The 22,838-nt window shown below is 21.0% G+C and overlaps 2 protein-coding genes across 5 annotated transcripts in view; one reads left to right on the forward strand and one right to left on the reverse strand.

The window, feature by feature from the left end:
* The first annotated feature begins 126 nt into the window (after positions 1-126).
* On the forward strand, positions 127-7,975 carry LOC129607797 (caspase-8). 2 transcript variants are annotated; one of them, XM_055518974.1, is made up of 7 exons: positions 127-400; positions 755-1,549; positions 1,618-1,828; positions 1,888-2,004; positions 2,164-2,251; positions 2,325-2,479; positions 7,732-7,975. In XM_055518974.1, exons 1-6 carry the CDS (start codon positions 287-289, stop codon positions 2,452-2,454), a joined length of 1,455 nt encoding a protein of 484 aa, XP_055374949.1. In that variant the 5' UTR covers positions 127-286; the 3' UTR covers positions 2,455-2,479; positions 7,732-7,975. The 2 variants fall into 2 exon arrangements, with proteins under 2 accessions (XP_055374949.1, XP_055374948.1); XM_055518973.1 differs by having other exon boundaries at positions 1,888-2,251.
* LOC129607798 (transmembrane protein 198) overlaps positions 6,996-22,838 on the reverse strand; it is an 81,209-nt gene continuing 65,366 nt past the window's right edge. The window contains exons 4-9 of one of the 3 annotated variants that reach the window (XR_008696845.1): positions 12,664-12,845; positions 12,507-12,587; positions 12,252-12,416; positions 11,921-12,184; positions 11,211-11,457; positions 7,313-7,454 (exon numbers count right to left, since the gene is read on the reverse strand). Coding sequence is in view for 2 of the 3 variants with exons in the window: in XM_055518975.1 (XP_055374950.1) it covers positions 7,266-7,454; positions 11,921-12,184; positions 12,252-12,416; positions 12,507-12,587; positions 12,664-12,845 (881 nt within the window). In the remaining variant the exon portion in view is untranslated. Of the gene's footprint in view, positions 7,455-10,200; positions 10,386-11,210; positions 11,458-11,920; positions 12,185-12,251; positions 12,417-12,506; positions 12,588-12,663; positions 12,846-22,838 lie in introns of those variants that run through there. The other 2 variants (XM_055518975.1, XM_055518976.1) reach the window with 2 other exon arrangements.

Here is a 22,838-nt window from a genome sequence, read left to right on the forward strand (position 1 = left end):
GAATCGTCATCGTCAATGCGGTGATTGATTAAAGATATTTATTTTCGCATGGCATTTTGTAAAATGTCAAAAACGGCGCTAAAGTAAGAACTGTCTTCAATAAACCAAAAAGTGAAATATAAATAAAAACATTGTTATTTTGATACTCCCTTGTAAATTAAGGGAATTTCCCAGATTTTCTTTTTTCAAATCGTAGTAACTTACCTCGAAATAAAATAGGATAGTGACTGATATAATTAATTAATTTATAGAATTAGTAAAAATAGTCAATTATAAATTATAAATCATGGAAACAATGGGTCCTTCTTCAAAAAGTAAAAACAATATTCTAAGTCAAATACAAAATCTACACTCAGAAGATTTACCTTACCTCGAACGAGATTTATGTTTTGCCGAAAAAGTGAGTATGTTCATATTTGTAATAATTGAGTAATGTATCATTTACATGTTGTGAATTAAAATTTGCTTGATTCTATAATTTTGTAAAGATTAGAAGAATGTATAATATATTGCACTGTTCGACATGCTGAAATTTTTTCTGAATAATAGTAAAACAATTTAAATTAATGTAATCCTATGTACCTACATACATACATACATATATAAATATGAGTAAGTTTACACATATTAGATGTATCCGCAGTATACATAGTATACGGATACATCCGTATCCGTATTCATATACCCAACTGCCTGCATACATATGCATGTATGTATGTAAATATTGAACATAATTAACTTTGAAATGTTTTAGGTCTCACTGGCGTTTTTACTTTTTGGGAATACCAAAGCTAATAATTTATTCGCCCTTCAAAAGCTATTAGCTCTTTATATGAATCAAAACCTAGTTTCAGACATACTATTCAACTTTACTAGAGAAAACAAAAAAAACTGGAGATTCTGTTTAATAGAAGCATTAGCAATTATTAAAGCTCATAAAGTTCTTAGAAAACTGGGCGTAAGCAAATATGAATATGAAATTACATTTTTACCATACAGACCAGAGACCAGTTTATCAATCCATCCTGTACTAAAAGCACTGTATTTTGTATGCGAAAATCTTAGTCAATCAGAAACGCAAGCTCTATTGTGTGAAGTAAGAAGACAAATACCAGGCAATAATTTCAATTTTTCCGATTCATCGTTTTTAGAAATATTTTTGTTAGATTGGATGACATCTTCTATTATTGAAATAGGAGAATGGCCTGATGATAATAGTGGCTCTAAAAAGCCTAATATGAAAATAATTACAAATTTTTTAAAAGTTTACGGAAAGGATACATTAAAAGATATCCTGGAAAGCGCTTGTAAATATGTTAGCGAAAAGAATGAAAGGAAAGAAGATGCGCGTTTAGTTAATGATCTTCGAAATTTAAGTATTCAGTCTCAATATTGCGTACCAACAGCAGAATCAAGTTCCTCATATCAAAGTGGAACTGAAATTGATTATGCTGAACATGATATTTACAAACTCGAACGTGGAAATGCTGGATTTGCTCTGATTATCAATCAATATGAATTTTACGAAGAAAAGGATCCTAATTTAAGGGTGAATATTTTTCAATTAAAAATACTTACATACATATTTAAAAAAAATTTATATTTAAAAAATTTCAGAATCTTTTGCCTGAGAGTCCATTTAAAAATCGGGAAGGAACAATGAAGGATAGGGACGCGCTTAAAGAAACATTTGAAAAATTTGGCTATATATCACAAGCAAAAAATAATCTTACACATAATGAAATTTTAGCAATTATACGAGATTATGTAAAAAAGTCTATAATATTTGATTCATTAATTATTTGTATCTTAAGCCATGGTTTAGAAGGTAAAAAATACAATAAAATTGAAAAATTTTTAAAATTTGAAACCAATACTATTTTTAAGGTGTTGTATATGGATCTAACAGTATACCGGTCAAAATAAACGATATTGAAGAAATACTTGCTTCATCAAAAGAATTATATAAAAAGCCTAAAGTATTAATAATACAAGCTTGTCAAGGTACACAAATGCAAGAAGCAGATACTTTAGAATGTGATTCACCTATGGAATATCTAAAAGCTATTGGACTAATTAAAAATGAATCAATAAAAAATTATTCAAAAGAAATAAAAGCAAATAAATTGTTCCTTGGGGATATATTAACTGTGATTTCTACAGTTCCAGGGTATGCATCATTTAGAGATAAAGGAACAGGGTCTTGGTTCATTCAATCGTTGTGTAAGAAAATTAATAACTTTGGACATAGGTATTTTAATAATTTATTTACATTTTTTTTTCTTTGATATATTGTGATATTAATTTCGACAATATAATTTCAGAAAACATTTTCAAGATATTGTAACAGGTGTAATTAATGAAGTATCAGGAATGAAAAGTAAACAGAATTTGTGTATGGTTCCTCAACAGAGATCAACATTAACAAAATCATTGTGGCTGCCTAAAATTTAACTGCAATAATTGGAAAGAGATTTAAGTATGTATATATTCCTTTAAATAAAATAGTAATCGCTTTTTTTTTTTACATAAATATAGAATTATTTATTTGGAATATATTTAATTTGCGGACTATTTTTTATTTTATAAATATACATAACATATACAAATATATGCTTTTATATATTACAAATATAACATTTTTTTTTTTTCATTTTATGATTAAGATATTCAGAATAATTTTTACTTTTTCCTTTAATTTGTTAATTTGAAACATTAAGCTATTTCTCATCAAATTAATTTAAAATTTTAATAATATAAACTTTAGAAACGCATACAAAAATATGTACATATATTAATTATATTTAAATATTATGGAGAATTGAAATATTTGTAAGTATTTGTGGTAAAATTGTATGCGTTCTTTTCAAATTTTAAAAAAGGAATACTATTTAGTATTGTGAATATAAAATAAATACAAATGTTTGCAATCTTTTAGTACATACAGTAACTTATTACTTTTTTAAATTTTCTAATTTGAAAAAACAAAAATTTTGAATTGGAACATTTTTTACATTTCAAATATAACTTTTACGTAGTTTTTTATTTACAAGAAATTTTCATTAAAAACAATTAGAAAAAATAATCCGAATTTTAAAAATTTTAATTTTTTTTTAATTATTCGATCATCATAGCACTTTCACTTCAATTCGATTTGATGCTTATCATTTTTTAAATTTCTACCTCAATTGATTTTTATTCAATTATTAAATTTAAATTTCAATTTCTAGCAATTTTTTTTTATGCTGGGACATTCTTTTGAGAAAATATTTTGAATTTTGTGTTAATTTAAAAAATTTATTACAAATATTTACAAATTATATTGGAAGACAACAAAATTAATTGTGAATCCACATTTTCTGCTTCTTATCTGGCATTTTAAAATGAGATAAAAATCAGTCTTGCTATAACTTTAAATAATTTACGATAATACGTAAAGGAAAAATAGTTTTTCACTGTATGAAGTAGTTATAGAAGAAATGTAAGATAAGTCAAAAAATATATTTAAAATGTTATTTTAAATTAAATAAGAAATTAATGATGAGTTAAGTCTATATTAAAATTTTGGCAGTTTATTGTTATAATAAAAAAGGATCTTAATATTTTTAAAATAATTAAAATTACTTTTCATTTTGAAAAAATCAAGTATAATGTCTAAACATACATAATTTTTCATTGTAAATTTAATAATAAATCGGAGTGAATTAAATTCGATAATTAGGACATTTATAGAATAAAAGTTGGATTTAATAAACTTTTGATATAAATTCTATTTAATTTTTTAAAAATTTACTCAACAAAATGATACTTTTGTACACATATAACTAGAATGATTTTAATAGTTTTATTATTTGATGTCAATGAAATTCCGTTAAAAATTAGAAGCAGATTTTTTTTCGGCAATTTTACATACATATATATATATATATTGCACAAAAATCTTATGTTTGTACATAATGTAAATTAGTTTTATATTTAAAAATGAAAAATCCTCTTACTTTAACTAAAATTAATATTTTTCGGATTTTATTTTACTTTTTTTAATTAATAAATGAAAATAAAATTTTTTTATTTGAATTTCTAATGGCTGGTTTATAATAATTTCAGCTAATTTATTTCTTTGGATATAAATGATTTTTTTTTTAGATTGATATAATTGTTTTTTGATTTTTTTTTTCTATTATGTTCTTACAATTTTAAGAAGATGTTATATGTAATTAAAAAATCGTTTTGATTTATCAACAAATATTTTATAAAAATTCACTACAAATATTAGCAGTATAAGAGCTTAATTACAATGAAAGAAATTCTTTTTTTTTTGTAATTTTTTTTTTTTAATTTAATGAATTAAATATAAAAAATGATATTAACAATTCGGTTTTCTATTAATTTTATTCACAAAAAACTAACTTATAAATCAAGTTTTGAATCGATTAATTTTAAAAAATTTTGAAAAATAGTTTAATCTGCATAAAAAAAATATTTTTTATTTGACATGAAAATAAAAAGCAAAATATTATAAAATTATTTAAATTAAAATTGATCTTTTATTTAGATTTAAATATTAGATACATTTAAATATAATAAAGATATTATGTTGATTAAAATGAGAGCTCTTTCATTGTAACTTGTTATTCTAAAGAGTATCATTTTCAGGTTAGGAGGTAATTGTTTCTTTCTTATTTACAATTATTTTTTAAGTACATAAATACATACCTATGTACGTACATATGTATATTGAATGTGGGATTTTTTTTTATTAAAATTTGTTTTTAATTTTTTTTTCCTAATATTTAATCAAGAAAAAAATTTCAAATTTTAAAAATTAAAGAATTTTAAAAACCAAATATTATACAATTACATATGTATAAACTCACAAACATTATGTTACAACAAAAATAATTTTTTTTATTTTATATAATTGGAATAATTACAAAATTTTCACTCTTTAAAATTTCATTTTCATTGGTAAATTTATAATTATTATGTTCATATTTTCTTTATAAGTATGAATTTATACAATATTTACTATTATTGTATTGTATGTATATATATATATGTACATATTTTAATTATGTTATAAATACATATTGCATAAATAACCCACATAGTACAATAATTTCATACAAATATAAACATTTTATTATGCCAATAGTTTAGATTTTAATTTTAAAAAATTTAGAAGATTTCAAATATACATAAGTATTAATGTCGGATGCTTTCTTAAATAATGATATTCTCATTATATGCCATACATTATTTTAGTACATTTTCATTAATAATTTCATTTATATATGGATGATGTGGTATCTTCTACACTAATTGTGTAAGATTATAATTAAAATTAAAATTTGAACAGAAGTTTAAGTATAAAAAGATTTAGAAAATATAACAAAGATATATTATTTATACAAAAGTTATTGTAATATTTAAAAAATTTCAATAATTCAATTGATCCGACATTAGGTACACACTGCACATTAGTGTTCATTTATAAACTTATTAATTTTAGTCTGGACAGTACAATAGAGTTAATGTATTTTGTAAGATATTATTACATTTTTAAAAATTTATTACTACAATGCCTCCTAAAAAATATTTTGGTTTTTTGCCTTTTCATTTAATGATAACTCTTTTTTTTTTTTAATTTTTATTATATAATATACTACAAATACAATATTTTTGTTTTGTTTTTGGTTTTTTTTTTAGCAATTTATGTTTATTTATTTATTTTTTTTAATTATTTAAATATATCTTTATATTAATATTATTTATACATCAAATATGTAAGTTTAAAGTAAATTTTATTTTTTTTTTGTTTATTAATTTTATAGTTTAAATATATTTTATTTTTTGCTTATCAGTTTTAAAAACTTTATTGTTTTAAAAATTTTTTTACTTCTTCTTTCGTTTTATAATTTTTTGATCAATTTTTCAGTCATTTTTATTTTATATAATTTAGTTTCTTATAATTGTGAACATAATCGTTTCAATTAAATTTTAAGTATTTTAAAAATGTTTATTGAAAATGTGGATATTTTTTCCAAAATAATGATTAAACTCACTCTTTTCCGGAATCAAATATTTATTTCAGCTAATATATTACATTTCGTTAGATATATACATACGTCCTCTATCAGTGTTCTACGCACTCCTCAAAAAGAATTCAAGCATATGTACTGCACGAAATACATGTATAAGTAGAAATAAATTTTCGGTTCCCAATTAAAAAGCAATTTTCTTTTAAAAATATAATTCATATTTAAAAAATAATGAATTTTTATGCATTTACACATAAAGAAAATGAAAAAAAAAATCATAGTACATAAATTTAAATAAAAGAATTTAAATAAATTCCAATTATCCATTTTTTATTATAAAACAGTTAATAATTGCATTAGCAAATTTTTTTTGTTACGAATTCTGTTATATTGGAATATGGTTATAATATCATATTTTTTGTAATAGTTTGTAAATAATATTAGTATATTTAAAAGTTTTATAAAGAGTTTATAATAATTTGAAACTATAATCTAAATTTATGAATACTATTACTTTTGAAATAAAAATTAAATTAAATTAAATATTAAAATGACTGATTATTGATACATTGTATAACAATATAATTATTAATATAATTATATTATTTTAATTTTAATTGTTTTTTTTTTATATTCCTACCTAATATAAAAATTAAGGGACTTGCAATATAAGTCTATTAAATTCTGTTGTATATACAACTATATTTTTATAACTACAATAATATTATACATACATATATACATATGTATACATTATTTATAAAAAAAAAATTATATAATTAAATAAGCTAAAATTATAAATAAAAAAAACAACATAATCTTTTGTTTCAATTTAAAATTGAATTTTTTTAAATAATTTGTTTTTCTTTATTTTTGTTTTATGTGTCATTATTATTTTATTTTATGAATTTTTTTTTAATTAAATTTCTACAAATCTAAAATTTTCTACAAATAATCATAAATATGTATATAGCTATTTATATTTATAAAATATTTATACATAAATGTAATTTATCACGTTTGTTTGTTAATTTTTTAGTTTATTTTTTTTTTATGTATTTTTTTTTTAAACAATTATTTTGTGTTTTATTAATTTTTCAAAATCGGGACTGTTTTATTTTTTAATTTTTTTTTTGTATTGTATTTTTTTAAATAGTATATAATTATTACTTATTTTAATATTATTACTTAATAATAATATTCCTAATGTCTATACATTATTTGTTATCCTCTTTCATTAACAATTTCCATTTTATCATTGATATCAGAATCTGGAATATGTGTAAAATGAGTTCTATCAGTTCTATCGCTACGCATTGAATTACGTTCATTTGAGCTATTTTTATTAATTGAATGTTCTGATGGTGTATCAATACCAGGTTGTATACGTTTTTGTAATGCTGATACATAATTCTAAAATTGAAAAAAAAAGAAATGTTAAAAAACAAATTAAATTAATTAAATTTAAGAAAGTAAAATTTTAATTTCAAAATTTAAATATGAAATATGTATGTATGTATAATGCATATTTTATAGGCATAATTTTTACAAGAAAAGTATTTTATTATTTTTATATAGTTAAAAAGAAATAAATTTAATTATATATATATTTATTTATTTATTTTTTTAATTATTTATATTGAACTCAAACAACATTTAATAAAATATTTTAATTTGTTTTTATTTTTAGGCATTGATTGAACTGAATTTTTCATTTCTGGTTTTCTTTTTTAGCAAAATGCACGGTTCTTCCAACGACAAATGAAATTTTTTATGTTAATTTTATAATAATATTGCCGAATAATCGAACATTTTGGGATAGAAACATGTTTTAAAGTAAATTTAATACTTAAAATTCAGTAACATTGTCAATTATAGATAGGATAATTATTTTTCTTTTAATAATTTTATAATTTAATATAGAATTCATAAGACTTTTCTGACAATAAACACTTTTAATGCTAAAAATATGCCATAATACAAAATAATTTATGAAAAATAATGGTTTTTATAAAAATTTTAAGATGTAAAAGGGAAAAAAATTTTTTTGATAATGATTTTTTAATTTTTTTACTTATGTGTGATGTTACAATTTAAAATATTTAAATTTTTTTTTTAATAAATAACAAATATGTTTGAACGAAAAAAATTAAAATAAAATAGGATATTAAAATTATGTAAAATGTCTTATGAAAAATATATAATGAAAAATAGCAAAATAAATTTAATACAAATTAAAAAATTAAAAAAGAAAAGGACAACAAAGTATTTTCTTGCCTGAATAGGATTAATACACAATCATATTTTGAATATATTTATATATATATATTATGTATGACTTAAAAAATAATGAATTTAAATATTTTTTTTTTTTGCATTTTGTATTATTATTGTCATTTTGTTATTATCTAATTATAAAACACTGAGTTCTCTACAGAAGTTTAAATAAATCATTTTGTAATAAATGTTTATATAAAATGGTGACATGTATTTGGAATAATTTTTTTTTTTGATTGGAAGATAATATAAATACAACAATGTAGTATAGATTATTTTTTAAAACAAAATGATTATATATGACAATTATTTTATTATTAATGTACAATTATAAATTTAGAAGAAATCGATGATTCTTAATTGTCTAAGGTATAAATATAGAATTAGGTAACCAATTTAGCGTTTTTAGCGTAGATAATGAATTTTTAATATTGTAAATGTAATGATATTTTTTATCGAAATTATACAAATTAAATACAGACAAATGAACCCTTTCCTTGAACTCTTGTTTTAATTGGACTGGACTACTTCTCTTGAAGTTTTTGTCCTTTAAACTATCCAGTTTAAATGTGGTTCAAGAAAAGGAAGTCCTCCGCTGTATATAAACAAAATGCTACAGGTTAAAATTACAATTATAAAATTTAAAACAAAGAAAAAAAATTATGAATTTACAAAAATTTAATATTTAGGACCGATTTCAAATCTACGACAACACCAAGGTATCATAATTTAGCTTCTTCTTTTCTTGTGTAATATATTTTATAAATATTAATAATTGTAATTTGAAATCAGTATGTTTTTCTAACTAAAATTTAAGCCGATATTACTTAAAATATCTAAAATATCTAAAAAACTAAATCTATATTATTTGTTTAATTATGTATATTATATAAATAATGTTCTGTGCATAATATATTTTTAATTTCTTTAAAAATAAAAATAAAATGCTTTTGCTATAATTTGATTAACTTTGTTAACAATAATTTACTTTTAACAAATATAAGAAATTTTAAGAGATTTAACCGTTTATTAAAATATTAGTAAAAAATTAGAATTTTTAATATTTAAATACTTATTTCTTTTATAAAAAAAAAGTAACTATAATAAAATTTTATTTTAAATTTTAGTATCATAAAATGTTTAAATGATTTTTTTAAACAATATAAAACAATTTCTTTTTTTAGTATAAATCAATATTAAATGTTATAACAAATTATTGTTAAAATATTTAAAAAAAATCATTTACGAATACGCTCAAATGGTTATATTTAATTCGTATGCTGTTAAAATTTGATATATTTATTTGATTTATTTTAATATTTTGTACAATTTTTTTTTTAAAAATTGAAAAAATTATATATTTGTTAAAGTGAATTGTATAATATATAATATGTTTTAATTAATCATTGTTAATATATAATATTCTTGAAGCGATAATATTATTAAAACATGTTGTTCAGCTATTATTGCAAAAAGCTTAGGATAGTGAGGAAGACAGGGTATTTATAGAAGAAAAAAAAAAAACTCATTTGCAGAAAATAATATTGCATGCAAAAAATTATTTTTATATTTTAAATGTATTCATGTTTTGAATAATTAAATTATTTGAAAAATTTCATTTGTCTTTCATATTTTTTTGTTCATGTAAATTTCATGCAAATGAGTAAAGTTGGAATAGTGCTATATTATTAATAAAAAAATAACGAAAAATTACAAATATGTAAACTACATTTTATTTTTACAAAAAAAAAATAAGCTGAATAATGAGTTTTTTTTTTTTTAATTTTAGAACACTTATTTTCAATTTTTTTTTTTAATTTTGTTTTCTTTTTACCTGAGCAACAATATTTTTGTACATTAAAATTTCATTTTTCATACAAGAGAAAACTGTATAATTGCTTACAGGTGAATTAAGTTGTAAAATTTATTATACGCTATATTTTTTTTTGAATATTAAAATGATTTCGTTTTTATTAAAATAAAACTCTTTTCTTCAAATACATACATTATTTTCAATATACACAATAATATACACAGTTTTTATTCATCTGTATATGAATGAGAAATCTGGAAATAATTTTATTTTAAATTTTTTTTTGGTTGATTTTTTGAAATATACACAATAATAATAATATTATGTTTCTGAATTAAACTATTCTAATATTATTCTAATAAATAGAACCAAAATATAAAACTATTGTACTAAATAATGATCTTCAACCATTTTTTTCTTCAGAATTTATTTCAGTTCATTAGAAATATTTGAAATATTGAATTTTATTATTTTTAATTAATCTTTTCATTTATTAATTAGAATTCTTTAACCGTGTTACATGTAATAAAAATTATTAGGTTCTTAAATGATTACATTATAAAATTATTTCTAAAATTAATTTAATCTAAATACTTATAAATTCATTACTGAATTTTCATATTTATTTAGGATTATCAAGAATTCAGAATTAAGATCACTAAGAATAAGGCTGAAGATCACTATATAACCTTCAAAATGCAACAATATATTTAAAATAAATTTAAATAAATTAATTAATTAAAAACCTAATTGAATCATATACTTATGTATATAATGTTTATTTTTAGTCTATCTACGCTATAATATAATGTGTGTTTTGTATATGTATTTCTAATATGTATTGCTAATATTTTAATAATATTTTAAAAAATTAAAAATGATTTATATTTAATTACTATATTTATGAATTTCTTCTCAAATTGTATATTTAAAAATGAATTGATTTGAATATTATGGTTTTAGCTAAATTTGGCAATTAAAAATAATTATAAGAAATTTGATGTGCGGCGAAAAATGTTAAAATGTATAACATTAATTAATTTTTTTACTGTTATTTTTGTTAAAAATTTTATGCTTACAGTTTCATCTTAATCTTATTTTTTTGGCTAGTAAATAAACTGTTTAGAATAATATTTGTGTTTAAGTTTTGTAAATTCCATTTGCAAAATTTTGGTTTGGCAAGTTGTAATTGAAACTCAGTGTAATAGAAATTTGACTTTATGTCTAATCTGTTTTTTTTTTTTATTATTATTGGGTTACACTTTTGAATTCGCCACTCTTATATATATTTTTTTGGTTTTTTCAAGTATTTTTATTATTTTACCACTTTAAATATATAGATAAAGTGTTTGTTTTCGAAATATTCGTATATTTTTGTTTAAACACAATTAAAAATGAAAATAAAAAAAAAGAAAATACATAATTGAAAAATTTAAATAAAAAATTTTATAATATTTTGAACAGGATATTCGAAGAATAATAATTTGTGAAACGTGTACTAAACTGAAAATAAATGCCCAATTATTATTTCAATTTCGAAAATGTGAACCATTCATTTAAATTTTGTTGCCTTAAAGAATTTAAATTTAGTATTGTGTTTATGGATCAATTATATATTTAAATTGTAATTTTTTTAATTACATATTCTTCGAATAAACTGCATTATGTTACTTTTAGTCAAAATACAATTAATCACACAAATAATTTGCTTACTTTATATTAGTAATATTATAATAGAATAAATAGTATAAAAATTCCATATAAAATTTTGTATATATATGTAGCTTACCTGTGATATAATATCACCTCTAGCTGTACGAACTTGATATAAATAACGATATTTTCGTTGTCTAGCTTCTTCTCTTGTTTCACGTGGCCTTGAATTTGATCTTGGTATTTGTCTTCTATATTGTATACGTTTTCTGTGATCAACACGCCAACCAGTAATGAAACATTGTACCATAACACTAACAATTGCTGCCACAGGCCAAGAACATAATAATACTCCACCCCAACATGGTGGAGGTGAAGGATTCGGTTTCATATTTGTTAACTAAAATTTTTTTAAAATTTAAAATTTTTGTTTTGTTTTGGAAAAATTCTTAAATTAAATATCGTACCCATCCTATTGTTTCTAAATTATGCATAAAAAAATCTACTGATGCCATTATCATTGCAGTACCAACTATGCTACTCGCTAATATTGTTACATATTTAACACAGCACAATGTCAACACAGCAAATATTATTGCTCCACCTATAATTGCCACATATAGTTCCCTTGTCTGTACGTATATAAATTAAAAATAAAAAATTAAATTTTGTTATTTGTTAACTTACTTAAAAAATAATAATTATAAAACGAAATTACTTACACCAAATTCATTATCAGGCATTGTTGCAACACATACAACCATTGCAATTGCAGCAAGTATTGCTCCAGCGAAAGCACTTACCTGTATAAGAATAATTTAATTTTTTTTAGAAATTTAATTATAATTTATTTACAAATTTTTTCAAAACAGTACTTACTAAAGCTGACGCCACTGGGTGAGCTGAACCTAATACTGCACCAACAAAACCACTTACAATAGCTAAAGCTGAATCGGCTGGTGTCTCCAAATTCGTTACTTTAAGACTTTGTAATATAAATATTGTATTTGCTCCAACAAGTAATCCACTTAAAAATCCAATTGCCCGAAGACATCTATAACCTGCAAATATTGAAATAAAGGAAGTTAATAAAATTATTTTTAAATATTTTTAGTAAGATTAGTATAAAAATTTAGGAAATCGACATTTTTTAAGAGACGAGAAGATTTTCTATGTTACAGTTAAAAGGTTTTTAATTTTAAAAAGTTGTGTTCCCAAAATCTATAATAAAATTACATGTCTTAAACAACGATTTTTTAATGTTTACAAAATAAATTACATTTTTATTGAGTTTTAATGATTTATATGAAGCATGACTTATTTAAATTTTCTATCACAATTAAAGTGTGTTTCTAAAAAAACCAATACATAGTTTTCATGCAGATTAACTTGCATATATAGAAAAACTCATTAGAGCGTGTAAAAACATTCTTCATACTCTTTGAAATATTTGTTATTAAATCTTTAAATAATGTTAAATATGTATTTGATAAAGTTCAAATAGCATGAATTTAAATTTTAAAATTTTGTATTTTAATTAAATGTGGTCTACACATTCGAGTGCACAAAATTATGTAGATATTAAAATGGACTGGAATTGTAGTTGTGCTTATAAAGTATTGCATGTGATATAATGACGGTAAAATTTTTGATACTCAATATTCTCTTTGGTTCTTAATAAATAAAAGACTTATTGTGAATTAACTTCAACATTTTCACGAATGATGATGCGTAAAATGGGTTTAAGACATAAATAACTTATGAACTGAATCAATTTCGTTTGCATTTAATATTATTAGATGATAAACCGGAAATGAAATTTGTTATTGAAAATGTTCTACAAAAATATAGCTGACCAGTATACAATAAGTTGTAATGTATAAATTATTAGTAATTTGAAATGATTTATTTTTAAACATGACTAACTGCAACTGACCCTATATTTAACAGGCACATTTGAGTGGAAAAATAAATTATCACAATAAAATTATTAAAAATGTTCAAATATACAGGAAGGGTTACATTTTAAAATAGTGTGAATTCGAGTTTTCAATTCTAAAACTCTAAATTGCCAAATTTAAAAAAAAAACTTACAGTATTCACTTTTATATTGTGAACTGAAACGCTATTACAGAATATACTTTTAAAATAGGAACATATTTAAGTACAATGAACTTTCTTTAAATTATTTTAATTTAATAGAAAAAAAATTTCATTTGTTAAATAAAAGAAATAGAAAAAAATTATTGTAATTTCCATAAATTAAATAATTTATTTCAATTATTTGCTTGGCATAGTAAATAAATGAAGAAATTTTCAAAAATTTTTTAAAATATTCATTGAATCAATTCATTATTGTGAAATTTTAATGAAATTATAACTAATGTCAACAGTGATTTGAAAAATAACTATAATTGTAATTTATTGTACTTAAAATAGATGACAAAATAATTATTAAAGACATTAATTGAAAAATTTAGATTATTTATTGGAAAAAATGTGAAAAAATGTATGTAAGTATATAAAACTATATTAAATTCGATTTGTGGAACTAAATAGTAATATTTTCAGTGACAAAAGTTTTATAAAACAAACAAGTATCTAGGTAGACCTATTGTAGTTTATCAATTTTATCTATATAAGCTTAATATAAATCAGTTTTTCGCCCGTATTGTTCACGTGTGTTTACACTATCAGTACGATTGTTACATTATCACATTTATTTAGAGAATTAGTTGCCTTTAAATACAGAATTTAATTATAATTTTAATTAAAAGTGCTCACGAGAATTAAGAAGAAGTTTACGTTTTTATGTAAAATAAGGGGTTTTTTACGTTTTTTAATATATATTGTGTTTTTTTTTCATTTGATATGAAAAATTCCGGAGTTTATATATTTTTAACGGAGGATACTAAAGTACTTTTAAGTATTCTATGTTGTGTATAAAAGGTTTGAGGATATTGGGTTCTATGACAAAAATATAGAGTTGTTTACGTTTTTATGTAAAATAAGGGGTTTTTTACGTTTTTTAATATATATTGTGTTTTTTTTTCATTTGATATGAAAAATTCCGGAGTTTATATATTTTTAACGGAGGATCTTAGATTGCTATTAAGTATTTTATGTTGTGTATAAAAGGTTTGAGGATATTAGGTTCTATAACAGAAATATAGAGTTGTTTACGTTTTTATGTAAAAAAGGGGTTTTTTACGTTTTTTAATATATATGGTGTTTTTTTCATTTGATATGGAAAATTCCGGAGTTTATATATTTTTAACGGAGGATCTTAGATTGCTATTAAGTATTCTATGTTGTGTATAAGAGGTTTGAGGATACTAGGTTCTATGATAGAAATATAGAGTTGTTTACGTTTTTATGTAAAATAAGGGGTTTTTTACGTTTTTTAATATAAAGGAATAAAATATACAATTGCCGTTACATCACACGTGTAAAGTATATTTGCACATGATTCAGTTTACGAGTTACAATAACTTTTTAGAAGTAATTATACCTTTAAATTCAACAAATCGGATATACAATTTAAGAAATTTTAAATTAAATCTACAAGATCAATAATCATTTGCAACAAGCAAAAAAGCGCTTAAAACAAGGGAGGTAAATATTATATTGAAAAATGTAAGTATGTATGTGCTTATTGTTACAGTTTAATGAAATAATATTTTATACATAGTGTATCGTATTTATAATACCGTATACGTTATACATACTTTCTGCTCTAATATTCCCAAATTCTTTTTTAATTTTCACATAAAGTTAAAAGATGCCTATTATGTATTCATAGTACCTACTCACACCTAGTGGCTTATTGTACTTGTATGTATATAGACTTGTCGAAAAATCAATGTTAATAAATTTTTTTTTATTTTTTTTTTTACAAAATATTTCACACAACAATGACACCAAAAAAAATAAAATAAAAATAAATTATTAATGTTTTTTTTTTGCTTTTATTGAAATCAAGAAGAAAAAAAATTATTGAAAGGAAAATTTCTTTCTTTTATACGCTAGATGATATTTTTCCTTTTGATTTTCCGTTATAACAGTTTTTCCAGTGAAAGTGTATTAGTATGTATAAGAAATGTAAAATACTCACATACGAAAAAGAATCTTTTTGTCGGAAATGGAAAGAAAATAGGGAAAATTGTCATAAAAACGTAGGTATATCAGAAAAATAAAATAAAATTGAAAGGAATTTTTACTCTTTCTCAAAATATTTTATATTTTATAGGCTCATAAACAGTTTAAAGAACCTATATAAAGAAAAATATATTTTAATCTTTCTCGATTTGTATTTAAACATACATACATACATAAATATTCGATGAAAGTAACTATACATACGATTAATGCTCGGAATAGATTTAATAAATAAAATAAGGAAATGAAGATCAGTGGAATTTTATAATTTATTTTATATAAATTTTTACGAAGAATAAACAAGAAAAAATGATAACCTAAAACAAAGTCGAAAGATTTTTGCGGCGAAAATCAAGTAGAGATTTTCATAAACGTAAAACTGCCAAAATGTAATGTGATAAATATTTTTAAATGTTCCATGAAATCAAAGCAGTTCATATGATTTAACTGCAATACTCATATACTAATTTCGCTATATTACGAAAAATTAACCATGTTTATGAACATAAACTAGATTAACTTCCATTACGTATTCATTATTTCTTACATTCATGTTCTTATTTAAGAAAATTATTTTTTTTTACTTAAGTACCGAAAGTACATGAGCAACGAAAAACATAATTTCTATATGACGTTGTATAAAAATCTTATTTTTTGTTGATCTATTTCAAAGAAATTCAATAGTTTTTTCTTTTATTAAAATTACTCTACATAAAAATTTATATTTCAAATAATATATTTATATATATTATGTATGTATAAAAATAGTTATAAAAGTAAATAGAGAATAGAAATAAATATATATAAAATGGAATCACAATAATAAAAAAGTGAAATGAGTACAATTACTTTGACAAAACAAAAATATTTCAACATGTTGCCTTTATAGTTTATGAGTACAACAAGTGACAAGCCAACTACAAAAAGCATTCAAGCATTCACAATAACACAAAATAGAAGAAGAGAAGAATTTAATTCTCAATTTGTAGAATATTTCTATTTTCTTTTTTTTTTCGTTTTTTTTTTTTTATTGTAATACCCCGTACTAGGCAAGAAATTCTAATAAATATTATTAAAGTTTTGAATTTGTTAAAAAAGTTTTGGATAATTTATTTTTTTCTTCTTCTTCGCAATATCTTTAATGTTTTAAATTGGTGTAAGCTTTAATCAATTTTAATCTGGATACTAGAATCTAACATTTGGGAATGAAAATATTATTCATAATAAAATAGAGAACCATAGTGAATTATGTAAGTAAATAAAAAATTTTGTAATAAAATTCAAAGATTTCTTTATTTTTTTGTAGAAGTGCTCTACTTCTTTTATCGTTTACATAAATCATATTATGATTTAAAATTGTTATGTTAAGATCAAGAGCCGAAAATTTATGCACCGTGGAAATAAAAATTCTATTTTTAAATATACATCGCTAATCGAGTACTTGTACATCGCTAATAAAGATTGCACTTAATAATTGAGAACTGAAGAAAAAACAGTAATTTATCTAACATATGTATGTGTGTAAAGCTGCTTTAGAAGGAATACTTGCATATAATTATATATACTGTTTTGAAAGAAATACAAAAAAATATTAAACGAATGTAAGAAGACAATAGTGGTATAACACTTTGGACGATGTAACTAACTATCAATTTCTATTATTTTAATGAAGAGTCCACAACAATAACTATTATACATCATTTGTGCATACATATACATAAAAAATTATTACGTATATTTTTTATATTTGATCTTAAATTATGCTAGAAAATTTTAAAATTAAGATGAATGACCATAAATTAAATTTAAATTACAATATTCGGTGAGGAATATTTTTTGTTCCCTCAAGTTGGGAAACAATGTTTCACAATATATTCGAGATCTTTTTTCCTTAAATGAATTCAAATAGAAATTTCAATATTGTTTTTAGCTACCTTGTTAGTCTTTTCTTAAAATTTTTATAAAATATTATTAATGTGTTCTGATTAAAATCATATACAAATAAGATTAAATGAATAACTGGTCACATCTTGTAATTCAAAATAGTACCAAGCCAAAGAAATACTTAAATTTTTAAATACACTCAATAATTGATTCTCTTAAAAATCTGCAATCTACAATCTATATACATACAAATTACATATATAATGTATAGCTGTAATGTTAATAATTTTTATTTTCTCACATTATCAATCGAATTCAAAATTTTTTATAAACAATATAATTTTTACCATTAGAGCATGCAACAAATCTACATATACATAATATGTAAATGTGTACACATATACGAAATATATATATAAAAAGAAAGTAAAAGTATCATGATCATTATTTTCTTTCTTTTGTTTTTGTATTCTTCTTAATATAAAAGTTGAACAAGCCCTTCTAAATTACTATAATAATATGTATGCTTGATTGATTTCATACTTAGGTATATAAAAATCATAATTATTTTTGATTGAATTTTAATTAAAGTTTGTATTATTGTATTTTTTTAATAATATATTTTCATTCATAGCAAAATTTATGTGAACACAATATTGAAAGTTTTATTAAAATAATTAAATTTCTTAGATATAAAGGTAAACGTACGAAATTTATGCAAAATGGGCTCGAATTTATACTTAGATATATGCTAAATTATGAATTCTTAGAATGGTATACAAATATATAGAGCACATTATTTAATACAATCATACGCTTTAATTCTAAAATTTACACACAGAATCGGAGAATCGTGTACAATCTTAAATGTTTACATTACGCTTACATTATTACATTTTCATTGCTTGCTGGTTATCAGTTCATAATAATAGAAACAATATAATTTTAAAATTGATAGTAAATTAAATATTTTTTTAATAAAATAATCAAAATAGTTTAATTCCTATTATGTAAAATAAAAACTCAAGGCCGATTTTAAAAAATTATATGTAATTTTGAATTCCAACAATTGAATGAAATTCTTAAACATTTTATTAATGTTATTTGAAAATAAAATTTAATCACATTTTTAACATCAATTTCTAAAATATCTTCATATTGTACATTTATAATTTGGTATGAATCTTTTTGTTTGTAAATAAAATTATAATCATCTTATTATTCCTACATTATTAAAGAATACAGACAGCATATAAGCACTTCGCAAAAGTATACTCAAGTACAAATATTTTATTATTCTGCAATAAAAAAAAAGAATTTCAATAGTATAACAAAGAAAGTAATTAATTGTTGGCATAATTTTAATATAACCTTGAGCCTAATTACTATTATGTAGGTAGGTACATATACTTAAAAGTGAATATACACAATGTCTAATGATATTCCTCGCATAACATTAATTTATTATCTTGCCAATTTTATTATTTTAATTTAAAAATTCATTTTACAGACATGAAATATGTATAAAAGAGTATTTGGAAATTTTCTTTAATATTCTCAATTAAAAATTTAAAAAATCAAAAGAGAGTTTAGGTATAATACAGGGGAGGTATAATACACTTTTTGTCTATTTCAATGTACGTACAATTAAATTTAACAATAAATCGAATAATAATTTTTATTTTTGTGTTTATGTATACATTAAATGCATACAGATATACAATTTTTACATAATCCGGCTTTCACTTAAATTTTCTATCATAATATTATATTTAGCTTTTATCCGCTACATACTATATAAATATATTTGTTTTTAGTATATTAAAATACTTAATTTAAAATTATATATACAATATCTTCTCGTATAATATTATACAAAATTTTTCCAATTTTACATATTATTCAAAATGCAATAGGTGTATATGATAGCTTTGTATAATTATAATAAAACGAAATTTAAAAATAATTGATTGTGTTTGGTAGTGAATTTTAATAGCTTCCACTTTTCACTTAAATTTACGTAATATACTAACTTTACTATATAAGTATACATTATCATTTAAAATTCGTCAATTGCTTTTACCTATTAACTATTATAAGTTACCTAATATTAAATTAAAATACAATGGTATATATAAGGTTAGCAAGCATTATGGTTTAAGTAACTCACTTTTACATATTCCTCGTATATGCAAGATTAATTGTAATTTAAATTTTTAGATAAATGCCGTGAATTGAAAAATTATCATAAAAATTAATATATATATGTATATATATATATATGTATCATATATATATATATATTATATATATATGATATATATATATATATATATATCATATATATATATATATATATTATATATATATGATATATATATATATATATATATATATATATATATATGATATATATATATATATATATATATCATATATATATATATATACAAATGATGATGATGAGGAATATTTTTCCATGAAATATAATTAAATTTCTCAATGGAATTAATAAATTAATGAATTCAACGAAAGTTATCTACAAAAACAATCATTGAGATTAATAAAAAAGAAATTATTATAGGATATATTTTTTTGAATTATTATATTTTTTACATTTCTAAAAATTTTCAAATTTTGAAAAAAAGTGCTTATTACTTTCACTTTGTCCGTCAGGTACGGGTTACAGGTTTTAGCTACTAAATAAATAGTATATTTCGTTAAAAGAATATTTTTTCCACCTCGATCCCTTTTCAAGTTGTCATTTCGAGAAATTTATAAAATTCAACAAGCGAAATGCAAGCTTTTCCAAATTTCTATAAAAACGAAAAGTTAACGGTAAAATTCCATACCATTAACAAATATAATTATTTATTTTAACTTACGCAATCAACGCTTAAATTCGATCATTATGTTAAGGACTCTTTTTCTCATCCTAAAAGTATGCAATCATAACAAATGTTTTTGTGTACACATACGAATGAAACTAATTTAAATAATGTAAAAAGCAATATTTTCACTTATTCAAGGGAAAAGTACTACTTTACAAAACATTGGTTTGATCCAACTTTATTATTTTTTATTATTTTCATTTCGACTCATGTTTTCTTTTATTATTTTAAATTACGGAATAATTAATTGTAGAATTTAGAATAATTTTTGAAATTAGTAATATTTTATGAACATGGGTTTATGAGCAATTAGATCATATATATGTATGTTTGTATAAAAAACAAAGTCAATATCATTTTGAATATTGTGTTACAACAGACAAAAAAACCGATATCAATGTCACATTCATTTAAATTATTCAAAGCTTCCCTTTATATATGTGTACACACATGACAACACAAACATACATTAAATGAATTTTATTTTATGATTTTTTTTTGGGGAGCAAATATTGTTTTTTATATATTCTATATGTACTTCACTTTTTGAATATGACAATAATATTCCCCTTAATTCTGTCTCCTCTCGGTTAATTTGTTATGTCTGTAAAAATGTTATACATTAAAATTATGGGTCGCCTTATAAACAAATGTGTAATAATTCTAAAATATTATTAAAATTTTATATGGTATAAATATTGTGATTTAAATCATTTATTGTACAATTACTTGTGCAGCACAAATTGTAAACTATTAAGTATTATAATCCCTTCATATTTCTGTCAATAATCGCTATAACATTTCTATTAAATGATATAGGAATTTCAATTGGAATTAACAATATGTTATGTTATAAATTTTTAATTGTTATTTAAAATTTTAAATGAAAATAAAGATTTAATTACGATTAATATATTAATAGCAAATATAAGAATTAAATTTCCAATTTTTCAAATTCTAAGACCTTGAAAATACACAGTAATAATGTGCTACAACTTATATTGACCATTTTATATCAGTTTTATTTCTAATAAATACGGCAATCTTAAACACAATAATATTTAAATTAGAAAACAAAAATTATCAGATAAAATTTTATGTATGATTTTACATCAGCAGTGTATAACCATTGAACACTATTATAAAAACATTTTTATGTACGCTTTTTTATCATTTGATTTGTTTTATATGAACAGTGCCGGATTTAATTTAAAATGCTGTACAGGATGCCGCTTTGAAAACTAAAATATTATATGAAAATTGAGAATGTTACAATAAAAATTTTGATTAAGGTTATGAACCAGACAATGTATTCTGATGACGTCGTTGCCATGAAATTTTGAAATTATTTTCGATTAAATCAAACGAACCAAATCTTTAATTCAATTTGAAAAAATAGAATTCCCAATAGGAAATATTAATTTGCGATTATTTTTTCTGAAAAGAAAGTAAAAGTATCCCAAAAAGCTCCTAATCTTTCATTCTAATTTGAGAATTTAAATTGAAAATTGTTGGAAAACGGCAAATTTGTCTGCTGCTTTGAAAAATTGCCGAGAAATTCTTATGTACAGATATAGTTCTTATGTTTAAATATTATGCGCTTCTTGGGGTTTATCCGTATTATGAGAATTTAGCTATGCCTATAGGGCCTCTGCCGAATTAACTATAGTATTAAATACGGCTCTGTTCCCAATTGATTGTTTTTTTTTGGGTTCTATTATACATTTGTATATACACATACATATATATGTATGCTATACATAAATAGGTTTTTCTTTGTTTAAATTTTTCAATTGTAACATTTAATTGAAAAATAAAAAACAATTTTTTTTAAATGGTAGTTATGATCATAATGATCAAAATAATGTACACAAATTTATATTATTAATGTTTTTCTGATTTTGATACATTAAATGTTAATCTTTTCATGTATATATACATATTATATATTGTATACATATATAAAATTTATATTTTGTTTTAAGCAACAGACGTTTTTATCAGAAAATTTTTAAGTGTTAAATTAAACTGAAACAATATTTTGTATTTTATATTATTTCGTTGGATTTTTCTGTTTAGGTCATGCAACACTAAACAATTTAAACGATTTATCTCCTCTAT

The sequence above is a fragment of the Condylostylus longicornis genome, unplaced genomic scaffold, assembly GCF_029603195.1.
Source record: "Condylostylus longicornis isolate FDR11 unplaced genomic scaffold, ASM2960319v2 ptg000028l, whole genome shotgun sequence".
Classification (NCBI taxonomy): domain Eukaryota; kingdom Metazoa; phylum Arthropoda; class Insecta; order Diptera; family Dolichopodidae; genus Condylostylus; species Condylostylus longicornis.

Excerpts from the sequence above, each read along its gene's own strand:
- LOC129607797 (XM_055518973.1), top strand. The coding sequence starts at position 287 with ATGGAAACAATGGGTCCTTCTTCAAAAAGTAAAAACAATATTCTAAGT. Across the intron at positions 401-754 it reads ATTTATGTTTTGCCGAAAAA|GTCTCACTGGCGTTTTTACT; the intron begins GTGAGTATGTTC and ends GAAATGTTTTAG. Across the intron at positions 2,252-2,324 it reads ATTAATAACTTTGGACATAG|AAAACATTTTCAAGATATTG; the intron begins GTATTTTAATAA and ends ATATAATTTCAG.